This window comes from Salvelinus alpinus, chromosome 2 (assembly GCF_045679555.1).
Source record: "Salvelinus alpinus chromosome 2, SLU_Salpinus.1, whole genome shotgun sequence".
NCBI lineage: Eukaryota > Metazoa > Chordata > Actinopteri > Salmoniformes > Salmonidae > Salvelinus > Salvelinus alpinus.
In genome coordinates this window covers 89,613,956-89,632,476 of record NC_092087.1, presented here as the reverse complement: position 1 = coordinate 89,632,476, position 18,521 = coordinate 89,613,956, and the positions used below count along the sequence as shown (strand labels likewise).

General features: G+C 45.8%; 3 protein-coding genes across 9 annotated transcripts; all 3 read right to left on the bottom strand.

The window, feature by feature from the left end:
* Positions 1-68: 68 nt before the first annotated feature.
* exosc1 (exosome component 1) lies at positions 69-7,707 on the bottom strand. Of its 4 annotated transcripts, none has more exons than XM_071389857.1 (8): positions 7,457-7,707; positions 6,433-6,548; positions 5,669-5,743; positions 5,347-5,435; positions 5,027-5,060; positions 2,152-2,202; positions 1,789-1,873; positions 69-1,358 (listed from the first exon to the last, which is right to left on the bottom strand). In XM_071389857.1, exons 1-8 carry the CDS (start codon positions 7,560-7,562, stop codon positions 1,252-1,254), a joined length of 663 nt encoding a protein of 220 aa, XP_071245958.1. In that variant the 5' UTR covers positions 7,563-7,707; the 3' UTR covers positions 69-1,251. The 4 variants fall into 4 exon arrangements, with proteins under 4 accessions (XP_071245958.1, XP_071245960.1, XP_071245959.1 ...); XM_071389859.1 differs by having other exon boundaries at positions 6,947-7,459; XM_071389858.1 differs by lacking the exons at positions 69-1,358; positions 7,457-7,707 and adding exons at positions 1,400-1,643; positions 6,947-7,072.
* Positions 7,708-8,115: 408 nt separating this feature from the next.
* Positions 8,116-10,936, bottom strand: LOC139568127 (phosphoglycerate mutase 1-like). Its single transcript, XM_071389855.1, has 5 exons — positions 10,796-10,936; positions 10,599-10,744; positions 9,697-9,971; positions 9,293-9,473; positions 8,116-9,101 (listed from the first exon to the last, which is right to left on the bottom strand). The coding sequence occupies exons 2-5, from the start codon at positions 10,735-10,737 to the stop codon at positions 8,932-8,934; spliced, it is 765 nt and encodes a 254-aa protein (XP_071245956.1). The 5' UTR covers positions 10,738-10,744; positions 10,796-10,936; the 3' UTR covers positions 8,116-8,931.
* A 322-nt stretch (positions 10,937-11,258) lies between these two features.
* cdc25d (cell division cycle 25 homolog d) lies at positions 11,259-17,968 on the bottom strand. Of its 4 annotated transcripts, none has more exons than XM_071389853.1 (12): positions 17,818-17,968; positions 17,135-17,311; positions 16,799-16,920; positions 16,354-16,396; positions 16,035-16,068; positions 15,745-15,903; positions 15,453-15,560; positions 15,219-15,281; positions 14,848-14,946; positions 12,679-12,971; positions 12,306-12,423; positions 11,259-11,558 (listed from the first exon to the last, which is right to left on the bottom strand). In XM_071389853.1, the coding sequence occupies exons 2-12, from the start codon at positions 17,299-17,301 to the stop codon at positions 11,433-11,435; spliced, it is 1,332 nt and encodes a 443-aa protein (XP_071245954.1). In that variant the 5' UTR covers positions 17,302-17,311; positions 17,818-17,968; the 3' UTR covers positions 11,259-11,432. The 4 variants fall into 4 exon arrangements, with proteins under 4 accessions (XP_071245954.1, XP_071245952.1, XP_071245951.1 ...); XM_071389851.1 differs by having other exon boundaries at positions 17,135-17,316; positions 17,818-17,967; XM_071389850.1 differs by lacking the exon at positions 17,818-17,968 and adding an exon at positions 17,519-17,675 and having other exon boundaries at positions 17,135-17,316.
* Positions 17,969-18,521: the final 553 nt, after the last annotated feature.

Sequence of the window (18,521 nt, the reverse complement as noted above, 5' to 3'; positions counted from 1 at the left end):
AATCAACCTTTCTGATAACACAGGTAAATAAGTAACATTGGAATAGGTTGAGTAGTTCATACATGATGCACTTTGGTATTCACTTTATTTGACTCTTAACACATGTGCCTCTGCTGACAAGTACAGGAAGAAATGAGACAAAGAAACAAGAACTATTGTTTTGAAACGACAGAAGAAACAACTCAGAGAAACCAACAAGACATCTCCATTTCTCTGACTTGGTGCAGAAAGGACCACGTGGTCGTATGAGTCTTTAACGGTGCCGCCACAAAATAACAGTTTCAATTCCAGCGCTTTACTTCAACATCCCAAGTGTTAGCCGTCTAAGTCCCAAGCCCTACTCACTAGCGTGTAGGGTTTAAGGGTCGATTTGGAATTGGGCCTGTCTGTACTGGTGACTGTCACACCAGGGCTGTGGTCTGATTCTACACCCTTTCCCCCCCAAAAGTGTGCACTCATTCACTACCCCTCGTGGATTTAAAAGGAAAGGACTGGTGGAAGACCTATGCTAGTAAATCCATGGGGGGGGGGTACATGAGAGCACACTTCAGGGAGAAGGGTATGGGATCAGAAGGTAACCCTGGATCAGTGTTATTTATTCCTGCTTCTGAAGGGGTACATGGGGTGCAGGCTTGTGTTCCAGCCCAGCACTAACGAGACTGATTCAGCCAATCAAGGCCCCAGTGATCATTTGAATCAGGTGTCCTAGTGCTGGGTTGGAACAAAATCCTGCACCTCTACTATAGCCTTGTAGAACCAGGAGAGAAAAAAACGCTGCCTTGCTGTAGGTTGTAGAGGGAGGAATCTACTGTTGAGATATACCCCTGAACATAAGGCTCTGTGTGCGTGTGTGTATGTGTCGAGGTATCCCCCCTGAACATAAGGCTCTGTGTGTGTATGTGTCGAGGTATCCCCCCTGAACATAAGGCTCTGTGTGCGTGTGTGTATGTGTCGAGGTATCCCCCCTGAACATAAGGCTCTGTGTGTGTGTCGAGGTATCCCCCCTGAACATAAGGCTCTGTGTGTGTTTGTCCAGTCAATACCCATGGATTCGTGTCCAAGCATCTGTACAGGACCTCTAGATTATTTTGGTCCTTTGTACTCACAATGCATTGTTTACAATCCAGGTGTGAGTGAGTGTGTTTGTCTCTGTCAGAGATAGAGAAGCTGTGTGTTCCTTGAGGAAGGGAAAGGGGTCCCTGCCGGGGGGGCTGGAGAGGTGAGGGGTGCACGCCGCCCGCTGGTCCCTGCTCAGGCCTGCAGGTACTCAGGTTGCACCCTGGCCACCTTGCGGAACTCTTTGGCGTGCGTCCGCGGGCACTGCATCTCACACCAGCTGATAGGCACCATCTGGGCTCCTGAGTGGAGGGAAACAGAAATATACTACTGATAGGCACCATCTGGGCTCCTGAGAGGGAAACAGAAATATACTACTGATAGGCACCACCTGGGCTCCTGAGAGGGAAACAGAAATATACTACTGATAGGTACCATCTGGGCTCCTGAGAGGAGGGAAACAGAAATATACTACTGATAGGTACCATCTGGGCTCCTGAGAGGAGGGTAACAGAAATATACTACTGATAGGCACCACCTGGGCTCCTGAGAGAGAAATATACTACTGATAGGCACCATCTGGGCTCCTGAGTGGAGGGAAACAGAAATATACTACTTGACAAAAGTGTCAGTTGGTTTTAGTTAACCAAGGGTTGTGTTAAGGAGGGTAACCTAGGGTTAAGGACAGCCCTGGGCTAAGAACAGCAGTGTTGTTGTCATGTGACCAGTCACCTGCTTCGCTGTGGGCTACCACCACCCCCAGCTCGTTCTCTGCTGTGGTCAACAAGTAGTTGGACTGCACGTCTCCCAGGGAGATCTGGGGGTCAGGAGGTTAAAGGACAACACTTGGAAAGGCACAGAATCAGTCATCTGGATCACATAATGAGTAGTTATTTGGGATGCAAGGTGATTGGTAGATCAGTGGTTTGGTGCGTTCTGTTTGGCTGACCTCTAACATTGATTAAAATGTCAAATTGTGAATATGGTGAAAGCTGCACTAAGGGAATAGAACCAGCCCAACATCAGTCACTGGTTGACTGTCCCTGTGTTACTACCTAGTTACTGAACTGGAAAGACTGTCAAATGGAAGGATACGACTTTAGCCAGGACGATGTCTCCAGGTCGGAAGCTTTTATACGTCTCCACCTGCAACAGAGGTCAAAGGTTATAGTGGTTCCCAGTCTATTACAATTCAAGAATGAGCTAAGACGGTATGACGCCATGACAAACAGACTCAGACGATATGACGCCATGACAAACAGCAACAGACGATATGACGCCATGACAAACAGCATCAGACGGTATGACAATCAGCATCAGACGATATGACACCATGACAAACAGCATCAGACGGTATGACGCCATGACAAACAGCATCAGACGGTATGACGCCATGACAAACAGCATCAGACGGTATGACGCCATGACAAACAGCATCAGACGGTATGACGCCATGACAAACAGCAACAGACGATATGACGCCATGACAAACAGCATCAGACGATATGACGCCATGACAAACAGCATCAGACAGTATGACGCCATGACAAACAGCATCAGACGGTATGACGCCATGACAAACAGCATCAGACGGTATGACGCCATGACAAACAGCATCAGACGGTATGACGCCATGACAAACAGCATCAGACGGTATGACGCCATGACAAACAGCATCAGACGGTATGACGCCATGACAAACAGCATCAGACGGTATGACGCCATGACAAACAGCATCAGACGATATGACGCCATGACAAACAGCATCAGACGATATGACGCCATGACAAACAGCATCAGACAGTATGACGCCATGACAAACAGCATCAGACAGTATGACGCCATGACAAACAGCATCAGACGGTATGACGCCATGACAAACAGCATCAGACGATATGACGCCATGACAAACAGCATCAGACAGTATGACGCCATGACAAACAGCATCAGACAGTATGACGCCATGACAAACAGCATCACACGGTATGACGCCATGAAAAACAGCATCAGACGTTATGACGCCATGACAAACAGCATCAGACGATATGACAAACAGCATCAGACGTTATGACGCCATGACAAACAGCAACAGACGGTATGACGCCATGACAAACAGCAACAGACGGTATGACGCCATGACAAACAGCATCAGACGATATGACGCCATGACAAACAGCATCAGACGGTATGACGCCATGACAAACAGCAACAGACGGTATGACGCCATGACAAACAGCATCAGACGGTATGGCGCCATGACAAACAGCATCAGACGGTATGACGCCATGACAAACAGCATCAGACGGTATGACGCCATGACAAACAGCATCAGACGGTATGACGCCATGACAAACAGCATCAGACGATATGACGCCATGACAAACAGCATCAGACGGTATGACGCCATGACAAACAGCATCAGACGGTATGACGCCATGACAAACAGCATCAGACAGTATGACAAACAGCATCAGACAGTATGACGCCATGACAAACAGCATCAGACGATATGACGCCATGACAAACAGCATCATACGGTATGACGCCATGACAAACAGCATCAGACGGTATGACGCCATGACAAACAGCATCAGACAGCATCAGACAGTATGACGCCATGACAAACAGCATCAGACGATATGACGCCATGACAAACAGCATCATACGGTATGACGCCATGACAAACAGCATCATACGGTATGACGCCATGACAAACAGCATCAGACGGTATGACGCCATGACAAACAGCATCAGACGGTATGACGCCATGACAAACAGCATCAGACGGTATGACGCCATGACAAACAGCATCAGACGGTATGACGCCATGACAAACAGCATCAGACGGTATGACGCCATGACAAACAGCATCAGACGATATGACGCCATGACAAACAGCATCAGACGGTATGACGCCATGACAAACAGCATCAGACGGTATGGCGCCATGACAAACAGCATCAGACGGTATGGCGCCATGACAAACAGCATCAGACGGTATGACGCCATGACAAACAGCATCAGACGGTATGACGCCATGACAAACAGCATCAGACGGTATGACGCCATGACAAACAGCATCAGACGGTATGACGCCATGACAAACAGCATCATACGGTATGACGCCATGACAAACAGCATCATACGGTATGACGCCATGACAAACAGCATCAGACGGTATGACGCCATGACAAACAGCATCAGACAGTATGACGCCATGACAAACAGCATCAGACGATATGACGCCATGACAAACAGCATCAGACGGTATGACGCCATGACAAACAGCATCAGACAGTATGACAAACAGCATCAGACAGTATGACGCCATGACAAACAGCATCAGACGATATGACGCCATGACAAACAGCATCATACGGTATGACGCCATGACAAACAGCATCAGACGGTATGACGCCATGACAAACAGCATCATACGGTATGACGCCATGACAAACAGCATCATACGGTATGACGCCATGACAAACAGCAACAGACGGTATGACGCCATGACAAACAGCATCATACGGTATGGCGCCATGACAAACAGCATCATACGATATGACGCCATGACAAACAGCATCATACGGTATGACGCCGTGACAAACAGCATCAGACGGTATGACGCCATGACAAACAGCATCAGACGGTATGACGCCATGACAAACAGCAACAGACGCCATGACAAACAGCATCAGACGGTATGACGCCATGACAAACAGCATCATACGGTATGGCGCCATGACAAACAGCATCATACGATATGACGCCATGACAAACAGCATCATACGGTATGACGCCGTGACAAACAGCATCAGACGGTATGACGCCATGACAAACAGCAACAGACGGTATGACGTCATGACAAACAGTAACAGATGGGTCTATATGATACCAAAAATGATATTTTCACAATATAAAATATGTTGGTCAAACAGTGGGGGAACTTTAGATTGATTCAAAAACATACCCTGTCTTTTTCTGTTGCTCGTACATCTTCTTTCCTGTGTATATTAGTGTAGTAAACAGTAGATTAGTTTTGAACAGTCTTGACAGTTATGGCATCCTATTCCCTATATAGTCCCAAAGGGCATCCTATTCCCTATATAGTCCCAAATGGCATCCTATTCCCTATATAGTCCCAAATGGCATCCTATGTAGTGTACTACTTGTGACCAGAGCCCATAGGTTGCCATTTGGACCCCAGACAAAAGTAGTGCACTGAATAGGGACTAGAGGGGCATTTGGGACACTCCATGAGAATAACAGTAAAAAGACAATCCCTGTTACCTGATGGTTCCTCTAAAACGGTCCTTCAGTGGTGTGGAACCAACGTAGAGGATGTGGACCTTGGCAAACCTGGGGTTGATACTGGTCACCTGGACAGGAAGGGAGACCGATCAGGGCTGTTATCAGTGAGGTTAAACACACACACCGATTGTTGAGAGCTTGGATCAGTGACAGGAGCACCTCATCTATCAAGCCTCAAAATGATTCTGTCCGGTTTAACCCAGGTGATACGCACAGCTTTTTAGCACTACGTAGGTCTACAACAACTACCAGGGTGTAGAAAAAGTTTACACACGCACGTCAAGAGCTCTCCAAACCTCACCTTACAGGTGACTATGGCTCCTACATCTGGTAGTAGCTGAGCCTCGGTTTCTCTCACCACCGAGATGACGGGTAGCTGCAGACACACACACACACACACACACACACGACTGAAGTGTCAATGTAAAGACAAGGAAGGATTAAGGTGTGAACATGTTACATTTCGTTCCCACAACACCGCATAATTCCTCAGGGGTTCCAAGTGAACAAACCTGGAGTGGTTTCTCTACTTCCAGGAATGTTACACAATAAATAACCATTGACATGAGTCCCACACCCAAAACCAGCCCCAACTGCTTTCCCCCATGCCAATGAACCAGCCACTCCCCTCTTATCCCCTCCTCCTCCTCCTCTCATCGTCCCTCCCCATCACACTTCTGATCACACCTCATAAATCACATTTGGGTCATTTAGTCAAATGTAAAAAATGTAAGACAACCACATAACACAAGAAGTAAAATCTTCAATAAAGCAGCTATAATCAGCGCTAGTCAGAAAAGACAAGTGTTGTTAGTGCTTAAAAGACCAGCGCAACCGGGGTGTGTTCATTAGTGGCAGACTGTAGCAAAATGTTTGGCTGTTTAGTGTTTACTGTTTACTCTAGGAAACAAACGGAACGGGGAGGAAACTACCTGAATTTATCCAATAGAAACTTGTTTTTTTTGCAAAAGGTTTTTAAGTAAATATTTAGCACGAGACCAAATATTTTGTTATGTTCTGTGACTAATGAATACACCCTAGTACTCTGCTGCCCCCCCGTCTCACCTCCTCTCCTTCGTTCTTCCTGAGTACGTAGCCTGCTAGCGAGGAGTAGATGTAGCCGTGTCGTAGGTACACCCCAGTACCGGGCATACAGTCTTCTGTGCTGCATAGTCTATCACCTGCACACACACCACACAGGGAGAGAGAGATGTATACACACACAGGGTGAGAAACATTTTTACTTTTTGCAGATATCCAGAGACTTACAGTCGCTGCTTTCAACTAAGGTAGGTAAGACATCCACTATCATTACAAGTAAACACACACAGGGAGACAGACAGGCAGAGATGGGTAGAGACACAGACACAGGGAGAGAGACAGGGGTAGAGAGACAGACATGTTTCGTGTTAACAGAGTCCTGCTGATCTATCACATTTCCAATAGTAGAATATAATAATAGTCTGACAAAAACAATCAGAATCGCTAAATCACTCTAAGAGTTTCTCATCCCAGTTCCTGACAAACATATGTGTATATCAAACGACAATCAAAATAAATCACTGCCCTTATAGTTTACATTTCGCTGACATTTAGTCCAAGTCCCCGGGGTTAATTCAACATTTGCACGTAGAGTCGATCACAACAAGAGATGGAACGCTTGGAATTAGTGGGCTCCTCCCCGAGGCGGTGGGCAGGGCACCTTAAAAAATGTGATGTGCTTGAAAAGTACCTGAAAGTCAGCATCGCTAGCTAGACCTCACAAACTCGTAATTTAGCAAACGATGTCATGCGTTGTACCAAGTGACTATGCATTGCGTTTGTATTTCACATAATGTGGAATAAATACACTAGATTAGGTCACGCTAGTTAGCTAGAAAACAGTAAAATAGACTATGTGAGCTAGTTAGCTACCGAGCTAGGCTAGAACTTAAACGAGCATGTGGTGGCACGCATTTCCCGTGCTAGAAAACTATAAATAGCAATATAACCTTCAAAAACATATTGCCGAACGTATTTGTCTAATGGTCTCAAATGTGAAAAGAATGCCGTTATCAACTCATTTAAACGTTTGTAATGTCAGACTCACCTGGAACACACAGCTTCATGGGCGACATGTTTTCAAGAAGAGCAGAACGCATGCCGATTGGATGTGACCTGAGCTCAAGTCTTTGACGGAAAGGTTGGTCCGCCATCTTTGTTGTGGTTTTCCGGATAAAGTCAGTGTCCTGGTTCTGAATGCATCAAGTCTAAAGCGACCTTCTCTCCGTTCCTTCACCTACACTCTGGCTACACTCATTAGAACTCTCATTTAAGATGAGCGCAGACAGGGAATATAGAACGAGAGATGTATCCAGTATCATCAATGGAAATGTATTTGTTTTAGAGCAAATTAGAAAATAGTGCAGCCGAACATGTAAGACAGAAACTAACAGGCAAGAGGAGACAGCTGTAGGGCTCACGTTTGTTGTAATTGCTCCAGAGCTTGACTTGGGCAGGAGTTGAGTACCGGCACCTACATTTTTCTACTGCCTGAGCTCCTGAACCTCTTATAGAATATTAGCACACAAGTATTGTGGAGCTCCTGCAACTAAATATAAACAATATCGGCACCCAAATTGAGTCCCGGCACCTATATCAGTCCAAGTCCAGCACTAAATTTCTCAATAGTCCAACATACATGTAATCAGCTTAACTCTGCCAAGTCAAGAAATATGCAGCTTGTGAAACAGACAAGGGTCACAGTCATTTGACAGCTCATAAATAATAAGATGAATCTTTATTTATTCCACACAGAACACTAAGCACAGGTCAGCGGCATGGAATTAGAATGAGTGGAAGGGGTATAGAACCTCTCCTGAATGAGGACACCCGCTCTACCAATTCTAAGGTCAGCAGTACAGTACAGAACAGGTCCGCCTGCCCCTTTTAACAATAACCACCATAACCATGATAACATACTGTTGCCGTAGAGCTACAACAATAACAATGAGATTCAATGTTTCCTTTTTCAAACGTGCCCGTCAATGTTTACATACATGTTCACTCAGTGCAAAACTACATGGCAGTAGAAAGCACACTATCATTTTCCCCATTTAGATAAATACTATATATGCTGGTCCTGATTGTTTTTGGATACTGTAAATACCCTATTAGCTGGTCCCTATCCTGTGTTTTTGGATACTGTAAATACCCTGTTAGCTGGTCCCTATCCTGTGTGTTTTTGGTCAATTCAAACAATCTTGATCAACTCATATTATGATGATCCGTACAATCCAGTATTACTGATTCCTATTGGCTGTGTAATACTGACGTCTCAATGTGCAGGAAAAATATATGTGCAGGAAAGCAAAGACCTATCAAATCCACCTATAGTGTAATGTGATGTGTGTGAGTGCGTATTTGAAGTGTGTGTGTATGTATTTATGTATATATATATATATATACACACACATATCTGTCTGCGTGTAAACATGATAATGTAATGTCACGCTGTGTGTGTGATTATTATTATAACGTGTTCTAGCCGCACCGACGCCTCCTGACCACGCGGGGGCGCTGTATCTATTTCTTGGCCTTGCCCTGGGCAGCCACAGCCTCCATGGCCTTCTTCACTGTCTCCTCGTCTCCCAGGAACTGCATGGGCCCTACAGGCTTCAGGTTCTTGTCCAGTTCATACAGGATGGGGATCCCTGTAGGCAGGTTCAACTCCATGATGGCCTCCTCTGACATACCTTGAGGTAAATAACAAGAACAAGTCAACAATAACAATCAGAAAAACAACAATATCAGTAACATACCATTACTCTGGCATGACCACTGGAACATGAGTAAGCGTTGAGATGTAGGGAGGTTCTCTCTCTCTCCCTCCCTCTCTCTCTCCCTCCCTCTATCCATCCCCACCCCGCTGCCCCTAGTGACCTACCCTCCAGGTGCTTGACAATGCCTCTGAGACTGTTGCCGTGGGCGGCGATGAGAACCCTCTTCCCGTCCTTGATTTGGGGCACGATCTCATCGTTCCAGAAGGGCAGTGCCCGGGCAATAGTGTCCTTCAGGCTCTCACAGGACGGCAGCTGATCCTCCGTCAGGTCGCCATAGCGACGGTCCTGCAGGAAAGAGAATGTTAGTGCTGCAAAGTTCAGTGATGTTCAGTGATGTTGTAGATGTGTGTATGCCTCTATGTGCATGCTTCTGTGTGTGTACCTCTGTGTGCGTACGTGAGTGCCTGTCTGTATCCGCATCCCGTGTGTGTGTGTGTGTGTGTGTGTGTGTGTGTGTGTGTGTGTGTGTGTGTGTGTGTGTGTGTGTGTGTGTCCGCATCCCTCTCACCTGGCTGATGTTGTTGTAGAAGTTGTGCTCCTCCTCCATGGGAGGAGGCGGGGTGTCATAGCTCCTCCTCCAGATCTTAACCTGGGCCTCGCCGTGCTTCTCCGCTGTCTCTGCCTTGTTGAGCCCCGTCAGGCCTCCGTAGTGGCGCTCGTTGAGGCGCCAGGTGCGGTGGACAGGAAGCCACATCTGGTCGATCCCGTCCAGGACAAACCACAGAGTCCGGATGGCTCTCTTCAGGACTGAGGTGTAGCCCACGTCAAACTCATAGCCAGCATCTGAGGAGAGAGAGAGAGTAGGTGTTAGAGAGAGAGAGTGTGTGTGGGGGGGGGTGTGAGTGCGTCAATGAGTGATGTACACATATGGTTCTTTACTTGTGGGTACATCTTAAGTCTCAAGTGGTTTCCTCGTCTCCTTTCCTTCATCTGCACAGAGGTGAAAGAATTACAGGTTACAGTAAATAGCTGGTAGGCATCCACCACCACCATATTACTTATGCAGGTGAAGGAAAGGAGACAAGGAGAGGAGTCCACTTCAGACTATTGAGATGCACCCTTATTTCCTGTTTTGGGGGGCAAGTTGCTTTAGGCTATCCAGGCTAGGCTATAAGTCTAACACAACCTCAATTTGACCAGCTACACTACACAGAGAGCAGACATGCTTTCAGGTTGTAGGGGCTGATAACAGTTCACATTATGCCACCGGGCAAGTCCTTCAAGTGATGGTTTAGATAATGCCGCAGTGACACAACTACCTGTTTCCTCAAGCCGCGCCTTGCGTAACGGGAATAGCCTGCCCTACTATCTGTCAGCAAAACGCTCCATGGCCCTCCATGCCCTGTCTTAATCCTATGAGAGAACGAAAGAGAGATACATTATACTGTGTAACATTATAGACCAGGTCACCTTTTAGCGCCTGTCCTCCTCTCTTCGCCTCCTGCTCCCCGGTTTCACTGAGGTCCGCGTCGAACCATCCGCAGAAGCGGTTCTCCTGGTTCCAGCAGCTCTCTCCGTGACGGATCAGAACCAACTTGTACGCAGCCATCTCGAATCCGTGACGTTTGAATCGACCTCCGCTGTATTTTCGGGAATTTAAGAGCAAAAATCTTGTTGTCAAATGCGGAGAAAATCCCCGCAGTAGTGTCGTGGCTGATATGAAATGAGGATTCGGTTCGAGAGGTTACCTAGGCTGGCTGTTCTGTTGTGAACTTGAAAGCTCCTTCTGAATAATGCCGACAGACTTCCTGCCGCGCTAGACCAATCAGAAACCCTCTCGTGTGCGGTGCGGGGGAAGCGAACGCGCAGTGGAGCACGTCAGCCAGTGATGTTCAGTGGATAGAAAGCACAGTAGCTTAGGCGACCATCGTATCACAGTGATGAAATTTTAGGCCTATGTTTGGTGTATGCGTAGTATTGAGATACTTTATGGGTACCCTATTATTGTATTGCTTGTTTTTACATGTATTATAGGCTACTCATATGCTGCCATATCTTCCTCTCTCTGTCACTTGCATGAAAAAGGAAGTTTATTATGTCACAATATAAGGCCATGATAATGACACATTCTTTTTGTATTGAAACAACTTTATTGATAACTAATTTCAAAAGAGATCTGCATCAGGTGGTTGTTAGACGGCCCCCTGATACCAATATATCCAATCTGACAGCAGACTGTAAGGGTGGCAGTCACCATTGTGTAAAGGGAACCGTAGAAACTTGGTATGCAAAGCAAGTGTCCAATCAGTGAGTCTTGTAGAGCGGCAGTCTCTTGTGGAGTCGTGACTTGGTCTTCCGTCTGAATCGTCCCAGCTGCTCTCTGTACTCCCTGTGGAGCATGGGAACATAGCCGCGCGGCTCACACAGCTCCTAGACAGGCAGATAGACAGGCAGGCAGACAGACACACACGCAGGCAGGCAGGCAGGCAGGCAGGCAGACAGACAGACAGACAGACAGACAGACAGATTGATTGAAATACTTACAAGCAGACAGACGAACAAACAGACAGACAGACAGACAGACAGTCAGGCAGAGGAACAGAGGGAAAATGCATTGAAAGCTTTTATGACTAGGCTGAATAGAAGATCATTTGGAAATGAATACCCCCCCCCCCCCCCTAAATGTCTAAATCATGGGGGTGGGGGGTCATGGCTGAGACCTTCAGGGTTGTGTCAACAACACGCTGCGTTGTAACTAGAAACAATACTCTTGTTTATTCAGAGAGTCAAGGGGAAATGAGAAACGCTTAAAAGACAGTTTGTGATTCACTGCTCTGAGACATCGAATATGAAGAAGACACTGTTTTAGTTGATACCGTAGTGATTTTAGTACAACTCCTCTAGCAACCTTGTCGATAGGTAAGCTGTTGGACTGACAGGGATCCAGGTTCAAGTGTCAGTCGCAACTGTCCTTCCCCCCTAAAATTTGCTACACTATTATAAGTAGGAAGTATACATTGATTATGAAGAAACTGTCCTATTACATCTCAGTTTAAGACATGCTTCATAATGTAGCGACTGGACAGCCCTCTTGGTGTAACGCTGGTTAAGTTGTTGTAGTGACAGCGATCGGAGCTACCCCTGAATTCGCTACAGTGATGTACTTAGGAACCGTACCGGGTAGCAGGAGTAGAAGTGTCTGTAGCCCCCCTCCAGCAGGTAGAGCTCAGGGTAGAAGAGCAGAGGGTAGAGGGAGGCATGGAGCGCTCTGTCCAGCTCTCTCAGGTAATGACATCTACAGGGGAAAGGTGGGAAAAGCCAGTATCAGGATCAAGAAGTTGTGTATGTTTGTGGGATGAGGGGGTGCATGCAGCGTGTGGGTGGGAATGTGTGTGTGTTTCTCTGTGTGTGTGTGTGTGTGTGTGTGTGTGTGTGTGTGTGTGTGTGTGTGTGTGTGTGTGTGTGTGTGTGTGTGTGTGTGTGTGTGTGTGTGTGTGTGTGTGTGTGTGTGCAGCCTATGTTCAGATGAGTGTGTGTGTTGTTCTCTTACAGCCGTGGGCCCCTCTCTGACGAGAACTCGCAGTGGAACACAATCAGTTTCCGTGGCGACGACCCCTCCATGGGTGACCCCTGTCCTGGTGGAGTGGTACCACTTCCAGGTGAATGTGACTGTGAGCTGGACCTCTGTAACACTCCACCCATGGAAGTACCACTGATACCTGGATCTGGAGCCTGTCCAGGGGGGCTGGTGGGAGCTCTGCCCCAGGAGGAGAGCTGGTAGAGGGCAGGGAGCTGCAGTAAAGCCCCCTGGATCTGAGCCTCGGTGTGGAGGTTGTCTGCCCCCTATGGAGAACAACATAAATATATACATGTATATATAGTCCCAGTCAAAAGTTTGGACACACCTACTCATTCAATGTTTTTTTTTTCTTCTTTTTTTTCTTTCTACATTGCAGAATAATAGTGAAGACATCAAAACTATGAAATAACACATATGGAATCATGTAGTAACCAAAAAAGTATTAAACAAATCAAAATATATTTAGATTCTTCAAAGTAGCCACCCTTTGCCTTGATGACAGCTTTGCACACTCTTGGCATTCTCTCAACCAGCTTCACCTGGAATGCTTTTCCAACAGTCTTGAAGGAGTTCCCACATATGCTGAGCACTTGTGGGCTGCTTTTCCTTCACTCTGAGGTCCAACTCATCCCAAACCATCTCAATTGGGTTGAGGTTGGGTGATTGTGGAGGCCAGGTCATCTGATGCAGCACTCTATCATTTTCCTTCTTGGTCAAATAGCCCTTACACAGGCTGGAGGTGTGTTTTGGGTCATTGTCCTGTTGAAAAACAAATGATAGTCCCACTAAGCGCAAACCAGATGGGATGACGTATCACTGCAGAATGCTGTGGTAGCCCTGCTAGTTAAGTGTGCCTTGAATTCTAAATAAATCACACAGTGTCACCAGCAAAGCACCATCACACCTCCTCCTCCATGCTTCACGGTGGGAACAACATGCGGAGATCATCCGTTCACCTACTCTGCGTCTCACAAAGGCACGGCGGTTGGAACCAAAAATCTCAAATTTGGACTCATCAGATCTTCTTATTTTTGGTGCCCTTTAGTAGTGGTTTCTTTGCAGCAATTCGACCATAAAGGATTGATTCACGCAGTCTCCTCTGAACAGTTAATGTTGAAGGGTGTCTGTTACTTGAAATCTGTGAAGCATTTATTTGGGCTGCAATTTCTGAGGCTGGTAACTCTAATGAACGTATCCTCTGCAGCAGAGGTTACTCTGGGTCTTCCTTTCCTGTGGCGGTCCTCATGAGAGCCAGTTTCATCATAGCGCTTGATGGTTTTTGCGACTGCACATGAAGAAACTTTAAAATTTCTTGAAATTTCCCAGATTGACTGACCTTCATGTCTTAAAGTAATGATGGACTGTCATTTCTTTTTGCTTATTTGAGCTGTTCTTGCCATAATATGGACTTGGTCTTTTACCAAATAGGGCTATCTTCTGTATACCTTGTCACAACACAACACAACTGATTGGCTCAAACGCATTAAGAAGGAAAGAAATTCCACAAATTAACTTTGAACAAGGCACACCTGTTAATTGAAATGAAATATATTCCAGGTGACTACCTCATGAAGCTGGTTGAGAGAATGCCAATAGTGTGCAAAGCTGTCATCAAGGCAAAGGGTGGCTACTTTGAAGAATCTCAAATATAACATATATTTTGATTTGTTGAACACTTTTTTGGTTACTACATGATTCCATATGTGTTATTTCATAGTTTTGATGTCTTCACTATTATTCTCCAATGTAGAAAATAGTCCAAATATAGTAAAACCCTTGAATGTGTAGGTGTGTCCAAACGTTTGACTGGTACTGTGTATATATATATATATATATATATAAACCAAAACCTTGACCATAATATTGATGAAATGTATTTTATTATACGTAATAAGTTAACAACTGACCGGTCTGATAACTTATGACCTATTGTATAGGCCTGCTCATCTGAGTCCTCTACACACACACACATATATATATATATATGTAGAGGACTCAGATGAGCAGGCCTATACAATAGGTCATAAGTTATCAGACCGGTCAGTCGGTAACTTATTATGTATAATAAAATACATTTCATCAATATTATGGTCAAGGTTTTGGTTTATTTCTCTATTTGGTTTACTCAAAAAACATCACCCTGATGTGTCCACCGTGGTACTCATAAGGGTAGCGACAGTCTATGATGAGGAATTCTCCCACTGTACCGCTGTACTGTCCTCTTAGCAGAGACGCCACCTGCAGGCCATCAGGAGAAATGCACCTCCAGTTTACCACAGCAACGGTAACAACCTGGAAACAGTATGAGCAGGAGACTACCCTCTAGATACCATCGCTAACAGGATGTTGAAGTCCAATAAGCAGTGTTGTAGTCCACATGTGTGCTGTGGATATCCTTTATGATTATGATTATGATGAAGAGGATGAAGGAGAATATAGAGAGTGGGAGTGGAGGAACAAGGAAAGGAGGGAAGGAAGGAAGGAGAGATGGAGGAAAGGAGAGGACTTACTGTTTGGGCTGAGATGCAGTGAAGATCCTGGTGTTCCACTCTCTCTACTGGTAACAGTAGTGTCTGTGGACACACACACACACACACACACACACATTAAACATATTGTTCTAGCACAGCACTAACACACCTGATTCAGCCAATCATGGGCTTGTCCTAGCCTACTATCACCCAGCTGGAATTTTTTAAACAAATTTTACAACGTTGTGAAAATGTTGATGTGAGGTTGCACACCTTGCTGTAATCTCCTGTCAGGGTGTGGTCCTCCATGGTAGAACCCAGGAGGCTACTGGGAAGGAAATGCCGCCTCCTGGACCTGACCCGCCGTACAGAGAGCAATGCCTGATGAGATACACTGTTTTTAACCAGACTTCATAAAACTAACATGACACAAATGGGCCCCAGGTTTATAGGGGGATCCTATGTTTATCATTCTCTACCCTCCTCCCCGAAGTATACACTTGTATGTAGGGGTGCAAACTTCAGGGAGCAGGTAGAACATTGCAACACTGCAAATGGATCTCACCTCAACATCTGGCAGCTCCACGTCACCCTGACGGACATGCAAGGCTCCGCCTCCTGGCGGGGAACTTTGACCTTGACATCTGAGACCCCTGACCCCTGGGTCTGACCGCTGAACTGCAACGCTGCAGAACCGGGTCGACAGCTTCACACGCAGATGCTTCTGGACAACCAGAACCAGAACATCACATGATAATGTTCCTGAATATAGTTAGTTTTTCCAGTCAGGTCACTCTGTTCCAATTCCAGTACCTTATTGATTATTATTTCCTCAGTTTCTTTGTAAACACTCACCATTTTAGGAGCAGGACATGCAGGGGAGAGAAACCTATAAAGTAAATGGTACAACAATGATTGAAAATGTAATTCAGACAGCAGACAGGAGGCTGCTGAGGGAAGGACGGCTCCTAATAATGGCTGGAATGGCGAGAATGGAATGATATCAAACACATGGAAACTATGTGTTTGATGTGTTTCATACCATTCCATTTATTCCGTTCCAGCCATTACTATGAGCCGTCCTCCCCAATTAAGGGGTCACCAGACGCCTGTTATTTGTAGGCACCTACTAATCACTTTGCAATTTTTGCTTATAGAATCCATGTGTCCTCACCTCTCTCCCCTTCTCCTGTTCCCGGAGTCTGTCAGGACATTACCTACATAGAGAGAATATTGTGAGAAAAAATCTGACTTAAAATCTTTGAGAATAATTTATTTATCAAAAGGGAAGCTACACGTGTAAATGATTCACAAACTGAAAAGTCATGCTCAACATAAGATATACGGAGATTTGAATTCTGGACAAACTGGATTTAAATCTCAATGTTTTTGTCCCAAATTGCACCCTATTCTCTATATAGTGCACTACCTTTGACAGGGGCCTACATAGGGCTCTAGTCAGAAGTAGTGCACTATGTCGGGAACAGTGTCCCATTTGGGATTGAACCAATAGTTCTGCCTCTAATGCATTCTAACTCTACCCAGCGTCAAGCCATGAGGAACGCTAATCATTCATAGGGTATTTATTTCTCCGTCAGTCATCCAGTGCTTGCCCAGACCTGTCGGCGTCTCCTCTCCCTTGGGGGCAAGCCCTCTGCCACACGTCGAACCCGGTGTGGGCCCAGGGGGACTGGGAGTCACTAGCTCCGGCGTCAGTCGCAGCTTTCTGCGTGGGGTGTCGCTGTGGAGGATGAAATTGAAGTATTTTTTTTAACTAACAAAGATCAAAAGATTTCCAACTATATAACAACTGGACTTGATCATCTCCAGTCGCTCTGTTGCGCACAACGTCCCAAAGTGCCCACATTGTATTACTTATATTATTCCACATATCCTAGCCTACACATAGCTTCCTTTTGCTTTTAAGTAACCGTGATAACTGTGTGTGTACTCACGCGCCGTCGTGGCATCGGAGGCTCTTTAGGCTGAATGAGAGCTCGGATACAGGTGAAGGTCCGGTGCCCGGTGAAGGTGACAAGCTCCAAACGGTCTCGTTGTGTGACGGCCGAGGTAGTGTGTCTCCCGGAGAGATTTCATTCCCAAGTACATTGAATGTCTCCATTCCTCGTAGCCTATTCTATCATAAAACAAGAGCAGCGAATTATGATTATTTAGAAGTAATCAAGATGTGCCTCAATTTTGTTAAAAGTCATGCGTAAAATGCATGCGTAAAACGACAATCATGCGTCAAATTATAACCAGCGAACATATCTAAGTTTACACAATATGCATACTATCAAGATACACTATTTGCGTAAAGCTTTTCCAAAAGTGTTCACCGGTCTCAGCTGTGTGATGATGATTATGTTATGGGTCTCCATCCTACCATCACAGCAGGGACGTTTCATTCAGCCCCTTCCCCGTGGCAACCGTGGTTGCTACAACAAGCCAGCTAGACCGGGCATGCATGGGGCACGTCCCCACCACCCTCACCAACCAAGCGGCCCTGTTTATCTCTCCTTTCCCCCAAAGTGTTTACTTGTTCACTTCCCTTCACTGATTTGAAAGGAAATTACAAAGAAATATACTGTTGGTTATGTTTAGCCTATACCCATACAGTCCTTTAATGAATACTTACAGAAACTCTCCCTCTATCCCATCCTCCACCAATCCAGTGCTTTTAGATTTGTGGGAGGTTGTGAACGAGTGCAGACTTCAGGAGAAAGGAGATGGGACGCACACATAGCCGATTCACCAACCCAAAACACTGGCAGGCCAGGCGGCCACCCACGGTGACTGTGTTGGTGGTGGTTCGTTCCCCTGGTAACGCATCCGCGGGATGATGCGGCATTTGTTGTTATTATGAGGAGCTCCTTCACCTCATGGGGGCATATCAAGTTACACAATTAAAAAAACAATAAAAAGTTACACAATAGCCTACAGGCTAAGTACGAAAAATAAATGTTGACACTTCCAAAAGGTGGCCTATGTCCTTCACTGAACAGTGGGCTAAAGTTGGTCATTTAAAGGTGTTTGGATGTATGAAGATATAATGTGGGCCTCGGCTCACAGCTCGCATTTCATGTTTTCATCATTTCTGACACAAGTCCTACCTGATACTAACCAGACACTGTTTTATTATCTCTCAACTTCCTGGTTAAATAACAAATTACATTCTAATTGTTCTCCCTCTGGAAATGCATTCAGTTGGTCATCATTTACCACTATTCCATTGATCTGCAGCCATTCTACAAAATCTATTAGCCTAAGGCCCTATACTATGGCTACGCTATATGCTGCTTGCACACAATGTAAACATCTTACCTCTACAGAATGACTACC

What these genes read in the sequence shown, in the direction of transcription:
- exosc1 (XM_071389856.1), bottom strand. Translation starts at nt 7,562, where the DNA reads ATGGCGGACCAACCTTTCCGTCAAAGACTTGAGCTCAGGTCACATCCA. An exon ending in GAGCCATAGTCACCTGTAAG is followed by an intron (nt 5,436 to 5,668) that starts GTGAGGTTTGGA and finishes CTTCCTGTCCAG; the next exon opens with GTGACCAGTATCAACCCCAG. An exon ending in ACATCGTCCTGGCTAAAGTC is followed by an intron (nt 1,874 to 2,151) that starts GTATCCTTCCAT and finishes CCTGACCCCCAG; the next exon opens with ATCTCCCTGGGAGACGTGCA.
- LOC139568127 (XM_071389855.1), bottom strand. Translation starts at nt 10,737, where the DNA reads ATGGCTGCGTACAAGTTGGTTCTGATCCGTCACGGAGAGAGCTGCTGG. An exon ending in AGGAGGACAGGCGCTAAAAG is followed by an intron (nt 9,972 to 10,598) that starts GTGACCTGGTCT and finishes CTCTCTCCTCAG; the next exon opens with ATGCTGGCTATGAGTTTGAC. An exon ending in TCTACAACAACATCAGCCAG is followed by an intron (nt 9,474 to 9,696) that starts GTGAGAGGGATG and finishes TCTTTCCTGCAG; the next exon opens with GACCGTCGCTATGGCGACCT.
- cdc25d (XM_071389850.1), bottom strand. Translation starts at nt 17,587, where the DNA reads ATGAAACGTCCCTGCTGTGATGGTAGGATGGAGACCCATAACATAATC. An exon ending in TGGAGCTGCCAGATGTTGAG is followed by an intron (nt 15,561 to 15,744) that starts GTGAGATCCATT and finishes GTATCTCATCAG; the next exon opens with GCATTGCTCTCTGTACGGCG. An exon ending in ACTGCATCTCAGCCCAAACA is followed by an intron (nt 14,947 to 15,218) that starts GTAAGTCCTCTC and finishes GATGGCCTGCAG; the next exon opens with GTGGCGTCTCTGCTAAGAGG.